Here is a 26262-nt window from a genome sequence, read left to right as displayed (position 1 = left end):
ATATAAAGTGACAGCCTCAGTCACCAGCTGCAGGGTGAGACCAACCAAAGGAAATGGTGTGAGTCCCGGGGTGAGGTCCAGAGGGGCAGGCAGCTGAGGATGGGGCCCTGGGTGAAGCCAAGACCAACAGCCAGGGGTCTGGATGGTGGACGGACGAGCTAAGTGTTTTGTGGACAGAGGTCAAGGTTGGAACCTGCAGTGTGAGTGGGCAGTGGGAGAGTGAATTAACTTTGACTGTCTAGAAGCCTTTTAAAGAGCCAGTTTGGGCACTGGACAGGATGTCTTCAAGGCTCCCCTTGTGAGCAGCCCAAGGGAGCATGGGTTTCTCACGTCTGCAGCCACAATATCTCCTCTCTTAGCACCTGGACTTGTATTTCATGGACATGAAGCACCCTTTCAGTCAGAAGCCTTAGGTTTTTTTTCCCTTTTCTTTTTGTATGTATGGGTGCATGCTCATTCGTGTCTGACTCTTTGTGACTCCATGGACTTTAGCCCGCCAGTCTCCTCTGTCCATGGAATTTCCAGGCAAGAATACTGGAGTGGGTTGCCATTTTCTACTCCAGGGGATTGTCCTGATCCCAGGGATCGAATCCACGTCTCCTTTACTGACAGGCAGATTCTTTACCACTGTGCCCCCTGGGAAGCCCCTTCTTTTTTGTATGGGAGCCCCTTAGCTAGTTCTTACAGTCCTCCCCTCTGCCAGCTCTTCAATGGAGACAGAGACAGAGACAGAGGGGAGAGATGGAAGCAGGAGGGAGAAAGGAGAAGAGAGAGGTGAGGATAGGGAGTTTGACAGATGACTGCACACAGTTAGGAAAACTGGAAAGGAGAGAGGGGACAATGGAGGATGTATGTGGCTGCTTGATAGGGGCTCTGGCCTCATGAGTAGTGAAAGAGACAGGAAAACGGGAAATGTGACATATGCTTGGACCCCCAGGGCCATCAAAGAGTTTTAAGCAGCGGAGTGACCTGGTCAAACCTGTGTTTTAGAGAGACTCCATCTGGCCGTCATGTGGTGGGTGAATGGCTGGCTGGATGAACAGGAAAGGAGACCCTGGGGCAGGAAGCTCTCCTGAGAGAAGGGTGAGAAGAGAAATGAGCGAGGCCAAGGAGGAGGGAGACCCATTTTAAAGACCAGGAGGAGGAGGGAGTGGGGATGAGTTGCCACAAAAGGATACAGGAGGTGGTGATGGGGAGACGGGAAGAGGACCAGGAGAGGGTGTTACAAGGAGCCACTCTAGCAGGCAGCAGAGAAGAATGCAGTCAAGTGACCAAAGGAGCTGGGGATGGAAGAGTGTCTGTCCATATCAGTTCCAGATGTGGAGGCTGGGGGTAAGCTGGGTGGAATGATAGGGCTGGAGACAGTGGAGAAAGCAGTGAGGTGAGTGGGGGAAATGGAGGTCACAAGAGTAGACAACAGCCTTGATAGGTTCAGCCAGGAGGAGATTAGAGGAAGGGTGGGCAGTGGCTGGTGGGAATCTGGGAGGCCTGTAGTTGTTGTTGTTTAGTTGCTAAGTTGAGTCCGACTCTGCCATCCCATGAACTGCAGCATGCCAGGCTTCCCTGTCCTTCACTATCTACTGGAGTTTGCTCAAACTGATGTCCACTGAGTCGATGATGCCATCCAACTCTGTTGTCCCCTTCACCTCCTGCCTTCAATCTTTCCCAGCATCAGAATCTTTTCTAATGACTCAGTTCTTTGCATCAAGTGACCAAAGTATTAGAGATTCAGCTTCATTACCAGTCCTTCCAATGAATATTCAGGGTTGATTTCCTTTAGTGTTGACTAGTTTGATCTTCTTGCTGTCCAAGAGACTCTCAAGAGTCTTCACCAACACCACAGTTCGAAAGCATCAACCTTCTTTATGATTTAACTCTCACATGCATACATGATGACTGGAAAAAACCAAAACTTTGACTATATGGACCTTTGTTGGCAAAATGATGTCTCTACTTCTCAATATTCTGTCTAGGTTTGTCATAACGTTTCTTCCAAGGAGCAAGCATCTTTTAACTTCATGGCTACAGTCACTGTTTGCAGTGATTTTGGAGCCCAAGAAAATAAAATCTGTCATTGTTTCCACTTTTTCCCCTTCTATTTGCCATGAAGTGATGGGACTGGATGCCATGATCTTAGTTTTTCGAATGCTGAGTTTTAAACTAGCTTTTTTCACACTCCTCTTTCACCCTCATCAAGAGACTCTTTAGTTCCTCTTTTCTTTCTGCCACTAGAGTGGTATTGTTTGCATATCAGAGGTTGTTGATATTTCTCCGGGCAGTCTTGATTCCAGCTTGTGATTCATCCATCCTGGCATTTTGCATGATGTACTCTACATATCAGTTAAATAAGCAAGGTGACAATATATGGCCTTGATGTACTCTTTTCCCAATTTTGAACCAGTCTGTTGTCCCATGCCCGGTTCTAACTATTGCTTCTTGACTTGCACACAGGTTTCTCAAGAGAGAGATAAAGTGGTCTGGTATTCCCATTTCTTTAAGAATTTTCCACAGTGTCTTGTGATCCACACAGTCAAAGGCTTTAGCCTTTGAAGCAGAAGTAGATGTTTTTCCAGAATTCCCTTGCTTTTTCTATGATCCAACAGTTGTTGGCAATTTGACCTCTGGTTCCTCTGCCTTTTCTAAATCCAGCTTATACATCTGAAAGTTCTCTGTTCATGTACTGCTGAAGCCTAGCTTGAAGGATTTTGAGCATTAACTTGCTAGCATATGAAATAAGCACAATTATATATGGTAGTTTGAACATTCTTTGGCATTGCCCCTCTTTTGGATTGGAACAGGGAGTTGTGAAATAAGGGCATGTCCATGCTGATGGGAGAACCTGCAGGGAGAGGGGCTGTTCAGATTTCCCAAGAGGCAGCCTCCGCCAGCAGAGAGCACAGCCCACCCCCCAGGAGGCCACGTGGGCCCTGATGCAAGAGAGGTGAGGTTGATTTTTAGGGTCTAGTTCAGGCCTCAAACCCAAGTCTCCTGCCCCCTGGGTAGAGATAGCGAGTGGGAAGAAGCCACACAGCCCAGAGGAAGACCAGAGAGCAGGAGTCTGTAAGGCTGAACACCCATTCCCAAGTTTCCAGACCTAGAGAGAGGGGCTGGCTTTGAAAAACAGGGCAGGGCGTCCCCTCCTCAGGAGAGAGGATCCAGCCCTCTGCATGCTGGAGCCCCAGCCCAGCCTCCCAAGTTCCTGGAGTCCTGAGGCCACAGCATCCCACAGGGATGGATCACAGGATCCCTGGGGCACCACGGCAGTCTCATTGTGCCCTTTCCCCTTCTTCTCTTTCACACCCCCGGGAATCGGCGCTCGTGGGAGCCACTTGATTTGTGTGTGGTCTGCTTCTGGGAGAATCAGTGTTGTGAGCAGTTTGAGATCACAGTCTTGCTCCATGAGTGTGTGCGCATGCAGGTGCTTGGGTCTGGGCATGGGCACCTCCCCACACACATATGGTGTGTTTATCCGTGCACTGTGTCCTGTGTGTGTGCGCACTGAGTTTGGGAACCTGGGTATTTTAAGTCTTCGCTGTATACTTGGGATATGAAGTGTGTTTGTGGGTGATACGCGTAGGGTGTCTGTGACTGGTGTTTGCACGGGAAATATATGCACTGTGTACAAACCATGTATGTTCAATGTGTAGGCTTGTGATGTGGCATGCATGGTGGATATCTGAATGCATGGTGGTGTTGAATTTGTGTGAGGCTGTACCTGTGTGTGGTGGCTGTGTGACTTTTGAGGGCATCTCTGAAATGTCTGAAATGTTTGTGGACAGTGTGTGTGCCCATGTGACATTTTTGTGTGAGGTGGACGCATGCTTTCTGTTTTCAGGAGTTGTAGCCCTCTGCGTCCGTGTTGTCTTTGAGGGTATTTATGAAGATTGTGTGTGTGTGTGTGTTGAGGGGAGAGTGTGCTTTTGCAGGTGTCTGTGTCTATGGGGGGAGCATGTGTGAGGAGGGATGTCATGGGGGGAAATGTGACAGCCCCACACAGCAGAAGGGGCAGAGTTCCAGCACTCAGCTCACCATCTCCTGGTTGGGTGACCTGAACTAGTTCCTGCCCCCTCAAGCCTAAGATTCCCACTAAAGACCAGTACTTGGTGAATTCTAGGAAAGCTCTATGGTCTTGAGGAGGAAGGCAATGTGAGCAGGACAAGAAGGGATCGCCGAGAGCTATACTGAGGAGAAGGAGGATACTCCCCGTGAAAGCCCAGGATGTGGCCAGGCCTCTGCCCCCCTGCCCAGCCTCCAGGGACTCCACCTGTGCCCTGGCAGGTTGGGACTGCTGCCTCCTCTCACTGCCCCAGAGGGGCAGCCACAGCTACATTTTAGGCAGGTCTCCTCCTCACATTCATTGAGCACAGATAGAAAAAGCTTCCTGAACCACTTGACTCCCGCCCTGAACTAAACCAATGTGAAGAAAATAGAGCTGCTGCCCTCAATGGAAAACAACGCCTGGTTGAGAATCACAAATAGTGCCACAGACGGGGCGAGTGCCACGGGTGGGCGGGCACTTGACACCAAGGGGCTCACTCTCCCAACAGCCCCCGTTGTCCATCCACATTTTTTCCACTTTAGACATGGAATGGGCTCAGAGGGGTGAGGCCACCAGCCCGAAGTCCCATGGCAGTGCGCAGAACAGTGAGGACGGGAACCCAGATGAGTCCCTCTCTGAAACCTGGGCTGCTTCTCTTCCTCAGTTCTGCCTTCTTCACGTCCCTCCTTGCCCCACCCAAGAGGAGGGAAAATACAACTCGATACACGTGGGGGATGTCATGATAAATTTTAAGAATTCTAGATGACATGCTCTTTTGGCTAATAAATGCTTCACCAGGTGACAATACAATAGGGTATTAAGTGGGTGGCCCCTAGAGCCCCACTGAGTGGACTCATCCAAAACTGGCTGTGCAAATTAGAGTTAATTACCTAACCTCTCTGGTTTTCTCATATGTTGTCTGTAAAATGGAGGTAATAATAATAATAACCATATCTACCTCACTGAGTGCTGTAGGATTAAATGGGTTACAATATGAAAGTTGCCCGAGAAAGCTGCCTGGGCCAGCCCACCCCCTTCTCAAAAGTACAGAGGCCTCACACCCATCTCAGAAGTTCACTCCTGGTGAGAAAGCTTCAAAATCCTGTTAACCATAACCTTTATATTTCAACCCTTCATTTCTGCAACTCAGTGGGGAGGGGCTGGTGTTACCTTCATTTCACAGAGAGGGGAAGGTAGCACCACTGTGAAGAGACAGCCCACCTGCCCCATGCCCACTCAGGGCTTTTCAAAGGGCGCCTGCACACTGGCAGCATCGGCACCCCTGGGAGGTGGCTCAAGATGCAGGTTCCAGGCCCCAGCTCAGACCTAGTGAAGCAGACTCTCGGGGGCAATCTGTCCTCACAAGCCCTCAGAGATTCTGATACTCTAAGAGGAACTGGGCAAGGCCTCTGAAGAGATTGCTGAACCAGAAATACCTCACATGAGGCAAGTGAAGAAAAGTGGGGTGGGGGAGGGGAATCACCCCCTCAGCTCACGTGTGACCTCCGGCCACATCCTCACACTCTCTGGGCCTAGAATCTGCTCTCCTTCCAGGAGTGATAGTACAGGAGGCAAGCAGGATTCTCTGAAACTTCGGGAGGTGACCATTATCTGTGGGAATCATCAGGGTCCAGGTGAGCTAGTTTCTGAGTTCTGCCAGGCCCTGGGGCTTTGACGGCCTAGAGGAAGACGCAAGTCCACGGCCTGCCGGGGCTCAACATAGTGGGGAACCCAAAGTCTGAAAGAGCTGTGAATCTGGGGCGGGACCTCCAGAGAACCCCGAGAGGCAGGGTCCCCCCACCATGGCTTGTCCTATGGGGGCCACAGTCCTTCCCCTGAGGGTCTGGGACACACCTCTACCCTGGGTCCTGAGCCTACAGTGCTGTGGTCCCTCCGACACAGGCCCTCCCCGTCATTGTCTCCCACCACTGGGTGCTCCATCTGTCCACAGGTCCTTTCAATCTTCCACGAAGACCATGTCAGTCACGTTGACCCGGCCCCCACTCCACAGCTTTCTACAAGTCATCCTCTCAACACCGCCTTCAAGTGAGCAGAATGACTGTCCCCATTTGACAGATGAGAAATCGAGACTGCCAAGAGTGAATGACTGCCTAGCTCCCTTGTTGGGGGAGGGGGCTGCCCCACAGCAGCCTTGCCGCTAATTAATGCTGCCTTCGGGACGCTCATGTGTTTGTAGCTGTCTCACCCGGGCTTGGTTCTGTTGCTGATGTGTTAACTTGGACATGACACTTTATGACATCACGGACCCTAACCAAGGCCTGTCCTGGTAACTCTGGATCTTCAAGAAAAGGGTTCGTGCGGTTTAACCTTCAAATGGTTAAAACAGACGAAAAAGCTGTGAGGCTCAAAGGGACAAACCCTCAGATTCCCAGCAGCCTGAGGCCTGCAGAAAGCTATGGTTTCATGGTTCACAGAGCAGCACAGTCAAGCTGTGGAGACGCTTCTGATCCTGCCCTGCCGGCTTCACTCAATCTCAAATTTTCTTACCTAACATCTCCCCCTCTTCCTTGGGGTCTCTGGGAACCTCCAGATCCTCAGCCCCGGTTCTCGCTGACTGGAGTCAGAGCCAGGAGCCTCCTGTGTGGTGGCCGCGGGGTATACAGGGTGCTCCCAGAACCTGTTTCCCCTGCATGGATGGCTCCAAGCAGACAAGCAGACAAGCTGGCCATGCAAGGGGGCCCTGGAGTCTGAGGACTCGATGGGAGGGACTGCCATGCCTTGCCTTACTAGCTATGTGACCATGGGCAAGTCACAGAATCTCTTTGAGCCTCGGTCTCTCTTCTGTAAAAACGGAGCAACCATTGTCCTCCTTTTGTCAGGTGGCTGTGAGGAGGAGATGACACAAGTAAAGTACCTGGCACCACGCCCAGTCCTGCAAGCTCTCGTTATTCCCGTTAAACACGTAGGCTAGTTCTCAGAGGAAGGGACACTCCAGCTGTCTCTTTATCAGGATTTGTTTCCGAAGGACCCTATGTTGTCTTTTGGCTCACAAACTCCCTACAGCTGACACCCACCAGCATTTTCTCTCCTATCCTACTGTCCCTCTGGGGGGTGGCCTATGGGGTGGCCCATAGCTGGTATGCTCTATGCTGGTAAGCCTAGCTACCCTAGGGAGCAAGGGGGGGGGGCAAAGAAGAACTGGGGAACCCAGGGTTTTCCCACAGAAGGCAAGGCCCCAAAAGGGGCTGATGAGGGAACTCCCTGACTCCCCAGGGCCCACAAAGGTGCTGGGCAGGGCAGAGAGTGAGGAGAGCCACACTCTTGCATTGAAATCTGGTCTGGGAGTCTGGAGATCCAGGTTCAATTCCTGGCTCCCAAGCTGTGTGACTTGGGCCAGTTATTTAACCTCTCTGAGCCTCAGTTTCCAAGTCAGTAGTTGAGACTAAAGATACCTGAGGCTGTCCATGGTTATCTTTACCCCCATTTGCCACAGGAGATGAAGGACTGGCCTGCAGCGGGTGTTCAGTAAAAAGGACAGCAGAAACTAAGTTGGGGGTCTAGGGTGCCACAGGCCCTCCCATCCTATTTCTATGGTTAGATGAGGCCAGAAAGGCTCAGAGAGGTTTAGCGACTTCTAAGAGGTCACACAGGTTGTGTACATCATTGCCCTCCTGGGCCACTCACTCCTACTTGGGATCCTTGGGTATCAGTTTGGTCTCAGAAACCCTCCCAGGGAACTTTGAGCCTGCCTTGGTGCCGGGGAGGGTTTTCTCATCTCAGAATGGTAGTCCTAGAGACACAAGAAAAGATGTGTCTCCTATCTTCACTGACAGATGCTTGAGGGAACAGGAGCATTTCCACAAAAATACCAACACACTGAAGTTGAGCCTCCCATAGAAGGGCTGTCCAGGAGAATTGCTGGAGGGGTGCAAGTAGGCACTAAGCAACATTGGATGGAATGTTGGCTTTGGTGGCCTTTAAAAGAAAGCCACCCTCTACGTGGCTGCCACAAAAATCCGACCCTGCTCAGTCCCACCCTATCCTTCCTCTTCAGATCCAGTTTCGACTCCTGGACTTGGCCTGCGAGTCTTCTGGACTCCATCATCCTACATTCTCATTTGCCTCCCATCTGGTCTGGGGGCTCTACAAGGGTAGGTCCTGGACATTTTGATTCTGGGAACTTCCACAGAAGGGAGGTTATGCTTCCTGGGCAAGGATCACAGGCCAGGCCCCCATCAGATGTTTACACACATTTCTGCGATTTGGGCTTCACAATAAGCCAGAACATCAGGTGTTACCATTAGTCTCACTTTGCAGATCAGCAAACTGAGGTCAGAAAGATCAAGCAATATGCCAAAAGTCACACAGCAATGTTACCTCTGAAGAAGTGAAGAGATGAAGAAAAGGGTGCTGAGCACATGGGGTTCCCGCTTTCAGGCCCCATTCCCCAGAGGCATCTGCAGCGGCTAGGCTCGCTTGGTTGCCCATCTGTCTCCAACTCGTGGGGAGCCCCATCTAGGCACTGAGTGAGGTGGACCCCTGTGAACTGACTAACCACAACCACAGTCTTTGGAGGTGTGTGAGAGGAGGAGGGTGGCTCTCCCCCAGCCCACCATAGCCCCAGCCCCACCCTACCCTAGCCACAGTCAAAGCTCTGCGCCAGCCCAGCAGTTTCTGCTTGGCAGCAGCTCAGAGAAGAGTGAGGTGGCGCTGGAAGTGGGGGGAGCAGGTTGGGTGGGAGAGCCTGAGAACTGTCTGATTCCAGCTCAGCCACGTTCTGCCCATGCTGCAGGGCTGCTGTGAGGCACTTCCGGGCATTTGGCCCCTTGGACAAGGATCTGGAAAAGGAAGCCCACAGGGAGTGGCAGAAGCATCATTAATCAGCACAATAAAGACTGCCAGAAGTTGCCTAACAACCACTGGGTGCAGGCCCCAGGCTGGGTCCGTTATTTTTAGTTCAGGCACCAACCTGAGAAGAAGCTACTATCTTTCTCACTCTACTGGTGGGGAAACTGAGGTTTCATTGGATGAGATGAGGACTAGAACTGGGAGTAGGTGGGGGGAATATTAGTGATGACCAGCAGGGCCCCCCGTCAGCATAGATCTGAGGTTACTGGTGGCGAGGAAGGAGAAAAATGTGTGGACACCCTTCCCAGGTCCTGTGACCTTTCCTACCCATGCCCTCCTAGCAGCTCAGGTCCCCTCTTAGCAAAGCTTTGCTGATCTCCTCCTCTGAGTCTACGTTAGGCCCTGCCCCATCCCCACCCTGTTCCTCTAGTGCTCACAGATTGTCATCTCTGAGCTGTCCCCATCTGCCCAGGCCTGTACCCACAGTAAGCCAGATGGGAGGAAAGAAAGGCAGCTGCCATTGAGAATTCAAGGAACTCAGCTTGTTAAGTCCAGCTTCACCCTGATTTACCACAAGGCTTTGGGTGGTCCTTTCCCCATCTGTAAAATGGGGCACCCTGTGCTACTCTCAGGTCTGGTGACCATCACGGAAGAGAAACATTGTGGAAGAGGAATTCTCTACTATCCCTGGAACCGAGATCTGGAGGATAGCTGTGACCCTCTTCCGCTTGGCACCCCTCCCTCGGGTCCATACTCAGCAGGCCAGGGCAGCTGTGATTTGGCAGGGTCGAGGCATCTAGAAGAGGAGGTGGCTTTGGGGAAGATGTGTAAAAGACAATGATATCACTGTGCTACTTTTTGAACAGCACTTGAAGACAACCTGAGTAAGATGGTGCTGGAAATGGGGATCCAGTTTGGCCAGGGCTTAGCCCTGGGTTGGGAAGATCCCCTGGAGGAGAGCATGGCAACCCACTGCAGTATTCTTGCCTGGATGATTCCATGGACAGAGGAGCCTGGTGGGCTACAGTTCATGAGGTCCAAAAGATAGGCCATGGATGAGCGACTAAGCACAGCACAGCTAGCTTTGTGAAGACTGGGCTGAAATCCCTGTCTCTTATAATCAGTGTGACTTTGGATGTGCCACTTAACCTCTCTGAGACTCAGTTTCCCCAAATGGGGAACTTACTCGTCCCAGACAGGTGATTTTTATTTATACTCGATGACCCCATCCCTAACTTGTTTCTCCACCTGAATTCTGGAGACTTAGATGGTACCTTTCCACAGCTGCTTGACGGTCCAGGAGACGCTGGAGGAGGCTCTGAACACTACAGCACAACCCAGAGAGGGGACTGTGGACCCACCAGAGGGGATAGCTGCGGTGTGGGGGAACCCCCTTTGTAGCCGCCCCAGGGCCAGTGAAGGGTCATTTCCTTCCGTGTTCAGCCCCGCCGTCACCTCTCCTGTTTGCCTCCCCTAAGTGAGGCGGCGCCAACAGCGGGGGAAATCGGGGCCAGGCCGGATTTCCTCTGCGGACCTGCGGCTGCTAGAGCCACCCGCCCCTCCGGACCCCGCGGGGCCACGAACTGCACGTGCGGCGGCCCAGCGCGGCCTCGGTGGCACAGCGCTTCCTTAGGGACCCGTCTCTCTCCCCGTCCTTTCATCCTGCCCTCTTCGACCCGCCCCTCCCCAGCCTCGCGGTTTTGGCCGCGAGAAAATGCTTCCTCCCCTCGCGGGTTCCGGATAAACCGAGTCACGCGGGGGCGCGCCGGCCGGGCGCTAGGACCCCGCGGCTGGGCCGAGGGGGGGCGTGGTGGGGCGGGTCGGCGGGAGAGGTATTTAAATTGGAGCCCCGGTCGCCCTCTCGTGGGTCAGGCTCCCGTGGGGCGGTGGAGCGGCCGTGCGCCTCCTCGGGCCGTGACCCCGGGGTCTGGCGCGGGGTGGGACGGGGAGGGCAGGTTTGCGCAAAATGTGCCGGGGCTGCCCGGGAGAGGAGCGGCGGCCGCGCTGAGCCAGGTAGGAGCCGCCCAGCGGGCGAGGCTGGCCGGCCCCTCGGGGAACTGGCGGTCCAGAGCCCCTCTCAGCACCCGGCGCGGAGCTGGGCTGGGGCTGGTTCATCGAGACACTGATTCTCAACAATCCCCGCCCCCCGTCAACTACTTTGTGCGTGGGGCCAGGGTTGACCCTGCCTCGTCTCCAGGCTCCTAGCTCAGCGGATCTTCCCCGCGAAGGGCAGGGCGAGGCCGGCGTTCCCATTTGACAGATGGGAAAACAATCGCAGAAAGGCCAGCACTTGCCCAGGGAACACACAAGCTAGTCAAGGGCAGTTCAGGATTTGTCTCTAGTCTCCTACTGCCCTCTAACCCGGGCGGGGGGCGGGTGTGTGGGTCTTCCCATCCCACCGCTCCAGATAGCCTGCCCATCTCCAGGGGTGCAGAGGGTGAGGCACCCACCTCTCTCCTAGGGTTTCCGCAGCCAGCCCTCTTCATGGGTGGCAGGACGTGAGGGACCCCCACCCCCACCCTCAGCTGCCTGAAATTCCGCCATCACAGACACATTCCTTTGGGTTAAGGTCTAATTCCCCCGTGGGCTGCACATGTCTCCAGAACGGGGCTTGCCCTTAGTGATTCACTGCTGGCTGGGAACATCCACAGCAGCTCTCCCAGGACCCGACTCTGCCCGTGACCCAGGCTGAGAGGAGGGAGGGGAGCACCCAGGAGCACCCCGAAGCCCGGCACTGTGAGCCTGTCTGCTGCTGTGTGTGTTGGGGTTGGGGAATGTGTGGAGTCGGTTAGAAAGGAGATCTTGGCCTGGTGTTGTGGAAACACTTGCTTTAGGAGGCAGACAGACTGGATTCTGATCCCGACTCTGCCATTTACTGCCTATGTGACCTTGGGTAAGTCATCTCCCTGAGCCTGGTTTTCCTCCTGGGCAAATTCCCTAGGAGGCAGGCAGCTCAGCACCTACTGGAAAAAACACAACACACAGATCTGGGCTAAATCCCAAAACACTTATGAGCTGGGTAACTCTGGGGTAAGTCACTTCGTCTTTCTGAGTCTCAGTATTCTCATCTGTAAAATGGAAATTATAGTAACTGCTTCACTGGGTTGTTGTGAGAATTAAATGAAATGACACATGTCAAGTGCTAAGAAGAGTATCTAACATCCTTAAACACAGGAGATGGGCTTAATATTGGTAGCGCCCTCCACCTCATTTCTCTCTCTCCCTCTCTCTCACACACATGTACATATTTTTTTTTGGCACTTCTCCTCCCAGAGTCCTAAGATGTTTCTTGCCTTCTCTTCCCTGGGCCACTTGTCTGCAGGCCAGGAGCCTCCCTCTTGAGCACTCCTCGCCACGCCTGGGCTGCTCAGCCCTGTGAGTTTGTCCCCACTGGGAAAGACAATATGTGTCCAGGGTACCTTCACAGCCATTCTCTGCTTGATCATCACAACTACTGGGGGCAAACAGTGGCAAAACAGGAACCAGGCTACTTGCTCAACAGATGGGACATGGAGACCCTGAAAGGTGAAGGGATGTGCCCCAGGGCGCAGGACTGGTGAGCAGTAGAGTCAGGATGGGAGCCTGGGCCTCAGTGATCTCAGTCGTCCCTCTTGAGAGCGAGTAGCCCTCAAATTCTACACACTGTGTCTGGGCACTGCTGAAGAGTGCCCACCGTCAAGGGGCCCCTCTCCTTTGGATGGCAGGGCAGAGTTCCACGTGCTGCAGGGAAGGGCCCCCCTGGATGCTCAGGTGCCCACCTGGGAGATAGGATAGGATTTGGCAGGGGAACAGGAAACAAGAGCCCCTTTGGGAAAGTTCATAACTAACCCAGGTCCTCCCTGATCCTTACCTTATCCTTACCTACCTTATCCTTACTCACCACTCAGCCCTTTGCAGTGGACTGCTACCCCTCACTTTGCTTTTTATTCAATAGATTTTTAGTGAGCACTGCTTATTAGACCCCTGTCCTCAGAATAAGAAATAAACTATTAACAGTTTATTAATAGTTTATTAACTATTAATAAACAAAACGAGGAAAACAGTAAAACACATGCAGATCTGGGGAGGTGGAGGGAGCAAGCAGGGCAAAGGCCCTGAGGCAGGAGTGTACTTGCTTGAGGAATGATGAGAAAGCTAGGACTCGGTGAGGGAAGGGCAAATGGTAGATGGAGTCAGAGAGGAGAGTGTGTACATCTGGATTTTATGGGAGGTTTTCAAGCAGTGAGATTCATGGTCTGATACATGATTTAAAGACATCACTCAGGCTGCTACGCTTCAGGCAAACTGAAAGAGATCAGGGTGGAAACAAGGTGTTGCTGGGGTGGAGGCCCGGGGTCATGGTGGCGCCTCAGTCTGTGGGGCGGTAGGCAGATCCAGAGTCTGTTTTTTTAGGAAGAGCAGACAGAACCTGCTGATGAGGGGAGGAAGTGTGGCAGGGAGGTAAAGGGAGACTCCAGGAGAGAAACTACTTTCTCCAGCTTCACCATGTCCCCGAGGCGCCGCGTGTCGATTCTCAGTGCCTTCCCCGACCTGCACAGTGTGAGATGCGTCCCAGTGGAGAGTAAGGCCCCTCTACCCTGGGGACACGTCCCGTGGGGAAGGGGGGCGGTGGGGTAAAGGGAAGGGAACCAGGGGCTGATGGAATGCTTGGCGCCAATATATAGCCCAGACTTGAGGAACCAGAGAAGTCTACTTGGAGGAGGTAACATCTAGGCTGAGACCCAAAGAATGAGGAGGTATTCAGCACAATAGTGGGGAGGAAGTGAAGGTTAGGGGCAGTGAAAAGATGCTTAGAGAACTGAAGGGAATTCGAGGCTTCCAGAACACAGAATAGGAGAAGGGACAGTGAGAAATGAAGCTGGAGAGAAGAGCTGGTGAGGCAGGCATACTCCTCAAGGGCCTCGAAGGCCCTGCTGAGGGGTTTCCACTCAATTCTGAGTATACCGGCTTTCAAAAGGGTGGTGATGTTCTGCTTTTTAAACAGCAGAACAGAATTTCCTGTGAAAGCCCAACCTGTAACGCAGGTGAGAGGGAGAACAGCTGTGGGGCAGGGGACCCATGGCCCCGGGGGAACCCGGGGAACAGGGCTTAAAAGACACCACTGAGTTCTTTGCCTATCTGAACAGGGAAGGACCCCAGAGCACCCACCTTCATTTACAATTCATAGCAAGGATGTTTATGGGTTCTAACAGTAAAGACTCAGCCCATAAAGGTTCTATAAATGCATCTTCTAAAGCATCCCTCAGATTCACAATTCAGCACTTACTTATTGAGCACCTGCAGGAGGCCTCATAGTGTAGAGGTTAAGGGCACAGATCCAGAAACCCAACTTCCTGAGTCTGTCACTTGTTAGTTGTGTGACCTTGGGCATGTTGCTTAATTTCTCTGAGCCTCCGTTTTTCCTGTCTGCACAGTGGGAATGGTGATCATGAAACCAAGGTGTTGAATTATTGGAAAGAGTAAATGAGTTCATAGCTGTAAAGTGTCGAGAAGAGTGCCTAGTGCACGGGAGCTCTGTGTGTGACACTTTCATAGAATACGTCTCATTTGATCTTTAACAAAACTTGGTGAGGTTGGCATTAGCCTCAGAAGAGGAAACTGAGGCTCAGAGAGGTGAAGCAACTTGTACAAAGTCACACAGCAGGTAAGTGGAGGAGTCAGAGGAAGCAGCCTGGTGTGGGTGACTCTGAGTCCAGTGCTTTTGGAGAGCATTATATGTCTCTCCTTGTTAATGTTTTGTATGTATTTATATTATGGTCACTTCTGGGCCTTTATCTGTGTCCCCAGTTCCCAGTACAGAGCCAGACATGAAGAGGCATTCAGTAAAGATGTGGGTGAATGAATGAATGCATGAATGAAATTGACGGATTGAGCTGTGTGTTGCTAGCTCTTGGCCCAGGTTCTCAGTGAATAAGCCCCTCGCAGCACTGGGGTGCGACCTGGCTGGGGGCTTTGTGTTCCCCCTCAACCTCAACCAGGCTGCTCATAGAGAGAAGGGCTGGCCCAGCAGGCCTGGGTGTCCCACTGTGTAGGCGGTGGCTTCAGTGAAAGTTAAGGGCCTGGCAGCCTGTTCCTGGGGAAGTCCACGGGCCACAGTGCTGGGGGCAGGGCAAGCCTCCTGGCGGGGCTTCCTGTAAAGGCTCCAGGCCCAGCCTTCAAACAATGGCAGGGACTTGGGGATCAGAAAATCAAAAGAGAAAGGGCAAAATAAAGTTCTGCGGGTGGGGGGATTGAGGAATTCCATTTGGAACTTGACGAGCTAAGATGGGGGGACCTGCTTGTGGCCTGTGTGGAACTGGAGTCAGAGGTCCAGCCCTGAACTTGGCCCAGGGCAGCCCTTAAGGTCTGTCTGCCTCCTGCTCACCTCCTCCAGGCTGCCTTCCACTAGTTGTGGCCTTTTGAAACCCAAATCTGACCTTGTCACCCACTGCTTAAAAACTCTTGTCCAAGGTAATGGCTTAGCTCCACCACCTGGCACCAAAGGCCCTATGTGATGGGCTGCAGCCCTGTTTCCCATCACCTTCACAAAGTACCCCATTCACAGCACTTCAGTCCAGCTCCCGCTGTGGTCTGGGGTTCCCTGAGGGCAGGTGCAGACAGGAGGGGGCAGTGGGAGCCTGCAGTGGGAAGGAGCCTGCGGTCTTACCATCTTCCCCTTTGCTCCCACCCTGTGCAGAGCCATGAGCCACCAGATTCTGCTGCTTCTGGCCGTGCTGACCCTGGGCCTGGCTACCTCCCAACACCGAGACAAGGTGCCCTGTAGGAAGGTAAGATGCTCTGCCTAGTCAGGGAGAGCTCCTCATACCCCCTGCCCCCGGCGTGTCCTACTGCTCCAGAAGCCAGAGGCTAGAAGGCTCAGAAGGGGAAAGGGGATCCATTTAATGCCATAAACCTCGCATTTAATGAGCACCTACTAGAATGTCTAAATGCCTTGTTTACCATTAATTCTGCCAGGTAAGTATGATTATTCCAGTTTTAGAGAGTTGGAAACTGGCTTGGAGAAGTTAGCCAACTTGTCCGAGGTCATTCACTTCAGGCCAGTAGGGACTCTATTTCCTCAAGCCGCCCCCACAGAGCAGTGGGTCCAGCTGGCTGCTGAAGAATATGTGTGTGTGCATGTGCTAAGTCACTTCAGTCATGTCTGACTCTTTGTAACTCCATGGACTGTAGCCCACCAGGCTCCTCTGTCCATGGGGATTCTCCAGGCAAGAATACTAGAATGGGTTGCCATGCCTTCCACCAGGAGATCTTCCCAACCCAGGGATCGAACCCACGTCTCTTACATCTCCTGCATTGGCAGCCAAGTTCTTTACTACTAGCACCACCTGTGAAGCCCTGAAGAATATGTATATGTGTGGGGAACCTGGGGTGGGCAACTGGGAAAGGCTCTTCTGTTCTGGGGCCTTCCTGGGGACAGATCCCCTCCCTAACTGGGCTCCTTAACTTGAGCCCAACTGCCGTATTCCTGCTGTGATGCCTCTCACTTATTACTGCCCAGGTCAAATGCTGCCTCCTCCAGGAAGCTTTCCCTGACCCCTCCCAGGCCATCCCTTTTCTGGGCTCCCACAGTCCTAAGCCTTCCTCCTTCTCAACATTGAGCACATGGGGTAGTTGGTAAATGGATCCACACCTGACTCAGCTACCGGACCAAGAGCTCCTCAAGGGCAGCGACCAGGTTTGATTCACTTTGTCCCATTTTCCTGCCTGGAGTCAGGGAAACTAGCTCTGAGGTTACTGTGACCCTGTAGGATACAGAGGAAAGAGATCATCTAGTCTAACTGTAAGGCTGGACAGTCACTGAGGTCAAGGCCAGAGCTTGGGCTGGGGAAGGGACAGGCCCTCCAGTAGCCCCATTTGGACCTGGGACTGGAAGCTCATGACACAGAGTTGGCGTTGTTTTAGTCACCCAGTCATGTCTGACTCTTGTGACCCCATGGATTGGGATTTTTCCAGGCAAGAATAGTGGAGTGCGTTGTCATTTCCTTTCTCCTGGGGATCTTTCTAACCCAGGGACTGAACTCGCATCTCTTGCATTGCAGGCGGATTCTTTACCACTGAGCCGCAGGGGAAGCCCTAGTGACAGAGGGTGGGCAGCTGCTTTTGAAGGTGCATGTGCTAGCAGCCAGGGCCGGTAGCACTTCCCTGGGGTTTGCAATGTCTGCTGTCGCCACCTCACTTGTGCTCCTTGGAGCCCTTCCAGGGTTCCCAGAATCCAGAATAACAGGCAGAGAAGGACTCAGATGTTACCACATGTAGCCCCACATCCTACCTGGGGCAGAAGGCTCAAAGGGAGGAAGGGCCTGGGCCACCCAACAGGCAGAGGGGAACTGGGTGAGCTTTGGATTTGGGGCAAAAGAGATAACAGGCAGGAAAGGACTTTCTGAACTCCCACGGAAGGTATTATGATGCTTTTCAGTAGTAAAAAGAAATGTCCACATGCCGAGGGCTAGCAAGGGGCCTGCTCTACACTAAGGACTATCTCTCATTTTGTCCTGCCCAGAACTCCTCTTTTCAGCTGAGGAAACTAAGGCTGAGAGAAGAGATGTGGCCCCAAGGTCCTACAGACAGGAAGTAACAGAGCCAGGATTCGGATCCCTCCATCCCGAGTTCATGCTGTCCACTGCCGGGTGATTCTCCCTGTCCTGCTTCCCTTCTGTGTGCAGGCAGTATGATGGGGTTGAGTGGCACCTTCTTCCCTCCTAAAAAAAAAAAGAAGCTGGGCAATGGCATCCTGGCATATCAGAGAGAGTGGATAGGGGGTCATCGGGAAGTTCTGAACCTGACTAAGGGCTGATGCTCCCAAGACCCCTCCCCACATAAGTCACTCATGCTGGGGGCTCAGAGATCAGAGAGCAGTGGGTGCCCCACAAACGGTGTCCTGAGAGCTGCCCTGGCCTTCAAGCTCCTTCCTGGACTGAACTGCTGAACTGGAGAGCTGAGCAGTCCTGCCTCATGGCAGCCCCCTCTGGGCCTCTGTGACAGGGGTCCTGGGCACTGGGCAGAAAGCAGGATTGGGTGCTGGACTGGGCCAGCTTTGTGTCCTGACTCAACTCTCAGGGGCTGGTGCCCCAGGGAATCTTTGAGTATCCAGAGATTAAATGGGGCTGGGCTTACGTATGGGGTAAGCGCTCCCCACCCCACTCAACACACATTATGTCTGTGTTCATTTTGTTGTTTCTTCTTTAATCAGGATGGTTCAGGGAGCTGAGAATATGGATGAGGATTCTATGCCCAGTAGCCCCAGCTGACAGAGACGTTGTGAGGGAGGAGGGAGCAAGGAGCCAGGCAGGTCTGGCAAGGTGGCTGGAGTATGAGGATTCTAGTTTGCACTGGTGCCCAATGGCAGGGGTTGTCCCTGGGCCTCTGAGTAATGCCGGTCACTGTGCCGTGTGGACTTGGAAGAGTCACACATGCCTGATGGAAGACAGCCGGTTCCTCCCCTCATCGTTCCCCCTGCCTTGGGCTCTTGGGAGGAAGCTGAGAGCTGAGCCAGGCAGGGAACACCCAGGCTGTATTCCTACCCTGTCGGCCCAGCTGCTGACTTGTGACCTCATTCAGGTTACTGCCATCTTTAGGCTCGGTCTCCCCATCTGGGAAGGGGGTGGGCTGAACCCTTTGCGCTCTAATAGTCTGACTCTAGTCTGAATGAATGGATCGTGCATCCTAAGTTGCTTCAGTCGTGTCTGACTCTTGTGACCGCATGGACTGTAGCCTGCCAGGCTCCTCTGTTCATGGGATTTTCCAGGCAAGAATACTGAAATGGGTTGCCATTTCCTCCTCCAGGAGATCTTCCCAACCCAGGGATCAAACCCTATCTCCTGCATTGTCAGGCAGGTTCATTAGCACTGGCGCCACCTGGGAAACCCTGAATGAATGGATCATCCCTTTTCTTTATCATTTATTTATTTATTTTTTTAAATAAAGTTATTTATTTTAGTTGGGGGCTAATTACTTTACAATATTGTAGTAGTTTTTGCCATATATTGACATGAATCAGCCATGGGTTTACATGCGTTCCCCCTCTTGGACCCCCCTCCCACCTCCCTCCCCATCCCATCCCTCTGGGTCATCCCATTGCCCCAGCCCTGAGCATTTGTCTCATGCATCGAACATGGAATGGTGTTCTGTTTCACATATGATAATATACATGTTTCAATGCTATTCTCCCAGAACGTCCCATCCTCACCTTCTCCCTCAGAGTCTATAAGACTGTTCTATGCATTTGTGTCTCTCATTCTGTCTCGCATATAGGGTTATCATTGCCATTTTTCAAATTCCATATATTCTTTATCATTTAGAAAGGTGATTGAGTCAGTCCCTCAGACCTATATTAAGCTGATGATGTCTTTCATCTCCTGAAAAATGTACTGAGCACTTTCTGGTGCTCAGAAAGGCCAGGTCCAAATATCCACTCAATCAAACCCTTTGCCCTGAGCTCACTTTCTAGCCAATCCATACACAGATAGTCATGGGGAGAAACAAAGGGCAGCACAGGGGCTGTGAGAGCCCAGAGGAGGCCCCGACCTGCCCGGCATTCAGGGAAGTCTCCTGGGTGGAGGAGACCCTGGTGCTCAGCACACAGAGTTCATGATCCTGATCTGGTTGGGCAGAGCACAACCAGCACACGGAGCGGCAGGAAGGAGGCTGAGAGGTGGGTGTGGGAGGGCGCAGTGGGCCGGGGTCAGGTGTGGGCTGGGCTAGGGTGGGTTGGGAGAAGATCAGCAGGGACCACAAACAACCTTGAACCCTGCTGAGGGTCCTGGCTCTGCCTGGAAGGAGTTTAAGTCAAGGGCAGCATGGTCAGAGTGGAGTTTCTGAGCAGTTGCTGGGCATTTGGCTGGCAGATCCGTCAGAAGGGGTCAGTGGAGACAGAGAGGCTGGGGTGGAGTGGGCTTGAGCTGGGTGCTTATGGAAGTCAGAGCCTTTGCTGGGAAAGGCTGGGGTTCCTGGTGTGCCGGAAACGACAGAGGGAGACTGCATTCACATGGAAAGAATTCTGGCCCCTGAAGGCACATGTGGTGGAGGACAAAAGTGGGGTTTTGGTTGTTGAGAGATTGGGGTTCAAAAGCTGCTAGCTCTGTTCCTCACCAGCTGGGTGATCCTAGACCCTCCCTTCCCCTCTCTGAAGCTTGGGTTTCTTAAAGAGGGGTGATCATGTTTTATGGGGGGGGCTACTGTGACAATCCAATGAGACCATGGGTCTGAAAATGCGAAATATAAAATGCTGAATAGGCATTGAGGAAGGATGAGTTACATTCTGGATCAGAACCAGATGGAGCTCACACAGCAAAATCTGTCTTGTCAACAAAGAATATGGGTTGGGACTCTGGTCATCTTTTCCCCTGCCCCAACCCCATCTCTGGGGGCCCATCTGGACTGGACCATGAGAACTGAAGCCACTGATGGGGTGGGGTAGATTGGGCAGCAGGAAAGAGGTCGCATCTAAGGAGCGTCAGCAAGGAAGGCAGGCTCTGGAAACAGAGCTGTGCCCCATGAGTGAGGGCTTGAATGAGATCTGAGGGTGCGAGACCAGAATTAAAACAGAGGACTAGAGTGAAAAGAGCATTTTTCCCTTTTGGAAACATTTCTCCCAAAGTGGTTTCTAATCTAATGTCAGCTGGGTAAGTTTAACTCTCTGGGTCCATAGAAGGAACTTGGGATGTGGAACGAGGAGGCCTAGGTCCCAGCTTGGCCCTGCTCCTCACTGGCTCTGATTCACTCTAAATGTGGCTTAGTTTCCTGTAAAATAGGATAATAATCAGTACAGAATTTTTTTGTTAGTACATTTTTCCTTCTGTCTATCATTTGTATGGTCTATCCATCAAAGCTTCCTTGAATCCCTCCCTGATGCCAGCACTGCTGTACTGCATACCAAAGACAGCAGCAGGGAGCAGGGTAGGGATCATGCAGACCTAGGGGGATTAGGCTGGGGTGGAGGACCTGAATCATGCTAGGGGGACAGAAGAGAGGCCTAGCCAAGCCTGGTGAGGGCTCAAGTCATCCTTCCTAGAGGGGAGTGTCTGGTTCTACCTCCTACTGCATGCACTAATGCCCACTTCTCTCCCTGCCCTCCCACCCAACCCAGGTGGACAAGGAGGCCTGGTGCCAGGGCCGTGGCCTGCTCCAGGTCCCCTCGGTGCTCTCACGGGACATCGAGGTCCTCAACTTATCTGGGAACCAGCTGCAGAGCATCCTGGCTTTGCCCCTGGGCTTCTACACAGCACTTCGTTACCTGGACCTGAGGGCCAACGAGATCAGCTTCCTCCAGCCAGGGGTCTTCCAGGCCCTGCCCCACCTGGAGCACCTCAACCTGGCCCACAACCGCCTGGCGGTGGGCACGGCGCTGAACACTGGGGGACTGGGCCCCCTGCCGCACCTGATGTCCCTGGACCTGTCGGGGAACAGCCTGTACAGTGGCCTGGCGGAGCAGCTGCTGGGGGAGGCGCCCGCCCTGCGCACACTCTCACTGGCGGAGAACAGCCTGACGCGCCTGGGCCGCCACACCTTCTGGGGCACACCCGCGCTCGAGCGGCTGGACCTTCACAGCAACGTCCTGATGGACATCGAGGACGGCGCCTTTGAGGCCCTGCCCAGCCTGGTGCACCTCAACCTCTCCAGGAACTCCCTCACCTGCATCTCCGATTTCAGCCTCCAGCAGCTGCGCATCCTGGATCTGAGCTGCAACAGTATCGAGGCCTTTCAGACGGCCCCAGAGCCGCAGGCCGAGTACCAGCTTGCCTGGCTCGACCTGCGGGAGAACAAACTGCTCCACTTTCCCGACCTGACTGCACTCCCGAGACTCGTTTACCTGAACGTGTCCAACAACCTCATCCGGTTCCCTGCGGAGCCGCCCCGGGGCGGAGGCGAGGGCCTCCACGCGCCTTCCGAGGGCTGGTCAGCCTTGCCCCTCTCCAACCCCAGCCGCAATGCCAGCACCCAACCCCTATCCCAGCTCTTGAATCTGGATTTGAGCTACAATGAGATTGAGCTCGTCCCGGAGGACTTTCTTGAGCCCCTGACCTCCCTGCGCTCCCTAAACCTCAGCCGGAACTGCTTGCGGGCCTTTGAGGCCGGGCGCGTGGGCTCCCTGCCCTGCCTGACGCTCCTGGACGTCAGCCACAATGCGCTGGAGACGCTGGAGCTGGGCGCCAGGGCCCTGGGGTCCCTGCGGACGCTGCTCCTACAGGACAACGCCCTGCGGGACCTACCCCCGTACACCTTTACCAGCCTGGCCAGTCTGCAGAGACTCAACCTGCAGGGGAACCAGCTCAGCCCCTGCGGGGGCCCAGCTGAGCCTGGACCCTCGGGCTGCGTGGCCTTCTCTGGCATCTCCTCCCTCCGTGTCCTGAACCTGGCGGACAATGAGATGGAGATACTGCGGGCAGGTGCCTTCCTCCACACACCACTGGCCGAGCTGGACCTCTCCTCTAACTTTGGGCTGGAAGTGGCTCCAGGGGCCTTGGCGGGCCTGGAGGGCTCCTTGGAGGTCCTGGCCCTGCAAGGCAATGGGCTGGCTGTCCTGCAGGTGGACCTGCCCTGCTTCAGCTGCCTCAAGAGGCTCAATCTGGCTGAGAATCGCCTGAGCCGCCTGCCTGCCTGGACACAGGCTGTGTCCCTGGAGGTGCTGGACCTGAGGAACAACAGCTTCAGCCTCTTGCCGGGCAGTGCCATGGGTGGCCTGGAGAACAGCCTGCGGCGCCTCTACCTGCAGGGGAACCCCCTCAGCTGCTGCGGCAATGGCTGGCTGGCGGCTCAGCTGCACCAGGGCCGTGTGGATGTGGATGCCACCCAGGACCTGATCTGCCGCTTTGGCTCTCAGGAGGAGGTGTCCCTGAGTCACGTGCGTCCCGAGGACTGTGAGAAGGGGGGTCTCAAGAATGTCAACCTCATCATCATTCTCACCTTCGCAGTGGTGTCTGCCATCCTGCTCACCACGCTAGCCACCTGCTGCTGTGTGCGCCGGCAGAAGTTCAGCCAACAGTACAAAGCCTAGAGAGTTTGGAGGCCACACACAGACTCTGTCAGGAGACCCTGCTGTGGCAGTGGGGGAGCCAGAGGCAAGGAGAAGGGTGGGGACTGACCCACGATCACACAGTGAGCCAGGGTCCAAGACCCCTGGTCCTCAGTCCCAGCCCAGGGCTCCTTTCCCCCTGTCCTGCTGCACCAGTAGGTAACCCACCTCTCAGGCTGCACATCATGTGGTCCAGCTATGGAAGCCGGAAGTTGGGCAGTTTCAGGAGTGAGAGTGTAAGGCTGACCCCATCAGATCTACAGATCTTTGCTAAACATCTGTTTTGTGCCACACCCTGCCCTGGGCACTGGGGGCGCAGGGGAATGAGACACATCGCTGCCCTCAGCATCGCCCAGGCTGGGTGGGCAGGTGGTCGCAGAGTGTGCGGTCACCACGTGGAGTGTGAAAGCCAGGGCTCCAAAGTTCTGCAGCCCCAGCTGGCTGAATGTGGATAGTCCTCCCTTGGCTGGGCCAGGGCAAGAAAGGGGAAAGTCCAAGAGGATTTGTCTGAGACATTTCCAAGCAGACTATTTGTCACATCTTCTGATAATGACTTTCAGCTTCTCTGGAACATGAAGAGCTTGTGACCGGAAGAGAGCTGGAGCCACTTGAGTAAGGCTTGGATCCAGTGCTGTTAGGCAGGCTGCGGCAGCTCTGGCAGGGTCTGGTTAAGCGGCAGTCTCCCTGGGCTCTGGCCCAGCACTGGACTGGTCTGTTTCCTGCTCTGACCAGGTGCTTTCCTACCTGGCACTCTCAGGTTGCACACATGGGTCCAGATAACTTCCCTAGCCCCCCCCCCCCCCCATTCCCTGCCCAGGCCCTGCTCAGACCTGCTGCTCCAGCCCAGCTCCCCCCGGCCAGTGAGCCAGGAGTGAGACCCTTAGGTATCTGGTTCTGTTTTACACCACACTTGGCAGCAGTGACAAACCCAAGCCTGCATTTGCCTCTTTATAACAACCCTCTGAGGTTGGTATATTATCCCATTTAACTAGAGGCTCTGAAAGTCTCCCTCCAGGGATCTCTAGCTAAGAAATGCCAGAACTGAGCTCCAGACTCACATCCTCCTGCGTCCAGAGCCTGAGCTTGGCCACTGCAGGGGCTGCAGGCTGTAAGATGGACAGGAAATGGCCCCACATGGCTGGAATGGGGCCAGGGAGCATCTGGGCACAGCTACCGCTCTTCTTCCTCTCTGCCAGGCGGGCAGAGAGAAGATGGGCAGAGAGAAGACGGGCAGCCACAGGCCCGCTCCTCCTCCTGTGCCTCTGTTTCTCTTATTCCATCCTTTGCTGACTGGGTGGGCTCTCCTTTTCTCATCTAGCCCTTGAATTCCCTCCCCCCACCCCCTTTCTGTTGAGCATAGCCTGAAATTTGAGACCATTGAGTCCAACCTCCCTGGTACATAGATACAACAGCTGAGACTTAGGAAGAGAATGGGACTTGCTCAGAGCTGCTCAAGTCAGGACAGCCTGTGAAAAAAGGTGGATTCAGACTTCACTGAGGGAGTCAGGGTTGGGGGGCTTGGGGGTTGGATCTGGGCAGTTTTCTTCTCTCTCAGTTGTCAGATCACAAGATGATGCTGGCTCCAACCTCCCTTTCTGGTCCTCCTCATGCGGGGAATTTTTCGCCCCTAGAAAAATGCATAGAAAAATCCCACGCAGATATAACCCATGGAATTGTGGGCTGTCTTGGGACAAAGGAAGCCCTGAGATGAGCCCAGGACTCTATGTCATTGTCTTCACACTCTTACTGTGCTTGGCCTGCACTCAGGCTCACGATGGTGCTCGGTTAAGTATGAGATGATGAAAATGGCCCTCTGTCCACCCCATTTTACAGATGAGAAAACTGAGGCTGAGAGAGGGTCAAAGACTCAGGGAGCCCATGGCAGAGCAGGGCCAGAACCTGGCCTGGTGGCCTGGCCCCAGCCGGGGGCCCTGGTGGTGAATGGGGCAGCTGGTGGGTCCAGTCCTGTTCAGGATCATGACCACAGGTGCTCACTGCACACAAACACTCTTCCTCAGGCCTGAGGGCAAGGCGTGGGCCCCTTCATGCCTGATCTTTGAAAACACTACACAATGCTGCTCTCACCTCCCGGGAGCCAGGCCACAACCCAGGCCTCAGGACCGGCTCTTTGTGTAACCCACATGAATGTATTAAAAAATGATTTTGGAGAAATGGTGCAGCCTGCTGGCCTCCTCCTTGCTGCTGGGAATCTTCCCATCCACTTGAACCCTGCCCTCCTCTACTTCCCTTCCAGCCTTTGAAGCCTCATGGCAGACCCCTGGGGAGACAGACTGAGGATCACTGGGTGGGATACTGAGGCCCTGGGTCTCACCATCTTGACCCTTGGTGCCTCAGCCACCATCATGTCCCCTGCCACACCTCTGTGTCCTCACACTCGGCAAACCCCGCTCCCCACCCGTGAAGAAAATGGTGACTTGCAGCAGGAACCTGTTAGTGCCTTTCTCTCTCTGTAGCTCCGTTCGAGTGCTTTCTCTGTACCCTCTCCCCACCCCGTCCAGAGGCAGCACTGGGCATGTCCTATCCTCTCTCACTCGTTTATTTTCTCACTTTCCCTTCCCTTCAGCCTCTCCTCTCTGCTTCTGTCTTCGTCGCAGATTTCAACTGTGCTCAAGTCTTGCCCATCTTAAAAACAGTACGAAGACCCTTAAACCACTTTCCCCTTTCCCTTCCCGACATCATGGGTAAACGACTTAGTAAAGTAGCTTCCTCTCCCTCCCCTCCATCCTAATCTATTCCAGGCCACTTCCAGCTGTCCCCAGCAATCTCCCCAACCCAGGGCTGAGGTCCCCAAAGTTGTACTTTTCAGACCACGCCTCCCTGACCCCTCCACTGTGGGACCCCTCGCCTCTATCCCCCAATCACCTACACCTCCCCTTGGGACACTCCCCTGACATCTAGGACCCTAGATGCCTTCCTCTCAGCAACTCCTTTTCAGGCTTTGCTGTGTGCTCATTTTCTCCAAGCCATCAGAATAGCAGTCAGCAGGACTCTTCTCTCAGGAACGTTATCACCCTCACTTATGTGGCTGCCCCATCGCTCTGATGATGCCCACATCTCTGTCTCCAGCCCCAGGCCTTCCTGAGCATCCAGCCCTGCTACACTGACACCCAGAGGCCTCCGCAGCTAGAGAGTTAAAGGCCTCCCAGGGGCTGGAGGATTGAGAGTGAGCAGCCAGGCTGCTCAAGGTTGAGCTTGGAAGAATCAGAAGAAGAGCATTCATGGTTCCTAGAAGGGAGTTGGAGGGTGAGAGTGTGGGCTGTGGGGTCTAAGGGAAGCAACAAGAGTCACCTCACCTGGGGTGGGTGTGGGAGTCTGGTGAGGGGCACTGAGGCAAAGTCTAGAGAGCAGGGAGTGGGCCCCCGGGCTCTCCCACTTTGCAGCC

At 53.9% G+C, this 26262-nt stretch overlaps 1 protein-coding gene across 1 annotated transcript; it reads left to right on the top strand.

The window, feature by feature from the left end:
- Window positions 1-10411: 10411 nt before the first annotated feature.
- On the top strand, window positions 10412-25031 carry LRRC32 (leucine rich repeat containing 32). The gene is made up of 3 exons (XM_081538302.1): window positions 10412-10861; window positions 15525-15615; window positions 20934-25031. Exons 2-3 carry the CDS (start codon window positions 15529-15531, stop codon window positions 22839-22841), a joined length of 1995 nt encoding a protein of 664 aa, XP_081394428.1. The 5' UTR covers window positions 10412-10861; window positions 15525-15528; the 3' UTR covers window positions 22842-25031.
- Window positions 25032-26262: the final 1231 nt, after the last annotated feature.

Source organism: Giraffa tippelskirchi, chromosome 11, assembly GCF_054371585.1.
Source record: "Giraffa tippelskirchi isolate mGirTip1 chromosome 11, T2T-mGirTip1v1.2.pri, whole genome shotgun sequence".
NCBI classification, from domain to species: domain Eukaryota; kingdom Metazoa; phylum Chordata; class Mammalia; order Artiodactyla; family Giraffidae; genus Giraffa; species Giraffa tippelskirchi.
This window is presented reverse-complemented; position numbering and strand designations above follow the sequence as displayed.

What these genes read in the sequence shown, in the direction of transcription:
- LRRC32 (XM_081538302.1), top strand. Translation starts at nt 15,529, where the DNA reads ATGAGCCACCAGATTCTGCTGCTTCTGGCCGTGCTGACCCTGGGCCTG. An exon ending in ACAAGGTGCCCTGTAGGAAG is followed by an intron (nt 15,616 to 20,933) that starts GTAAGATGCTCT and finishes CACCCAACCCAG; the next exon opens with GTGGACAAGGAGGCCTGGTG.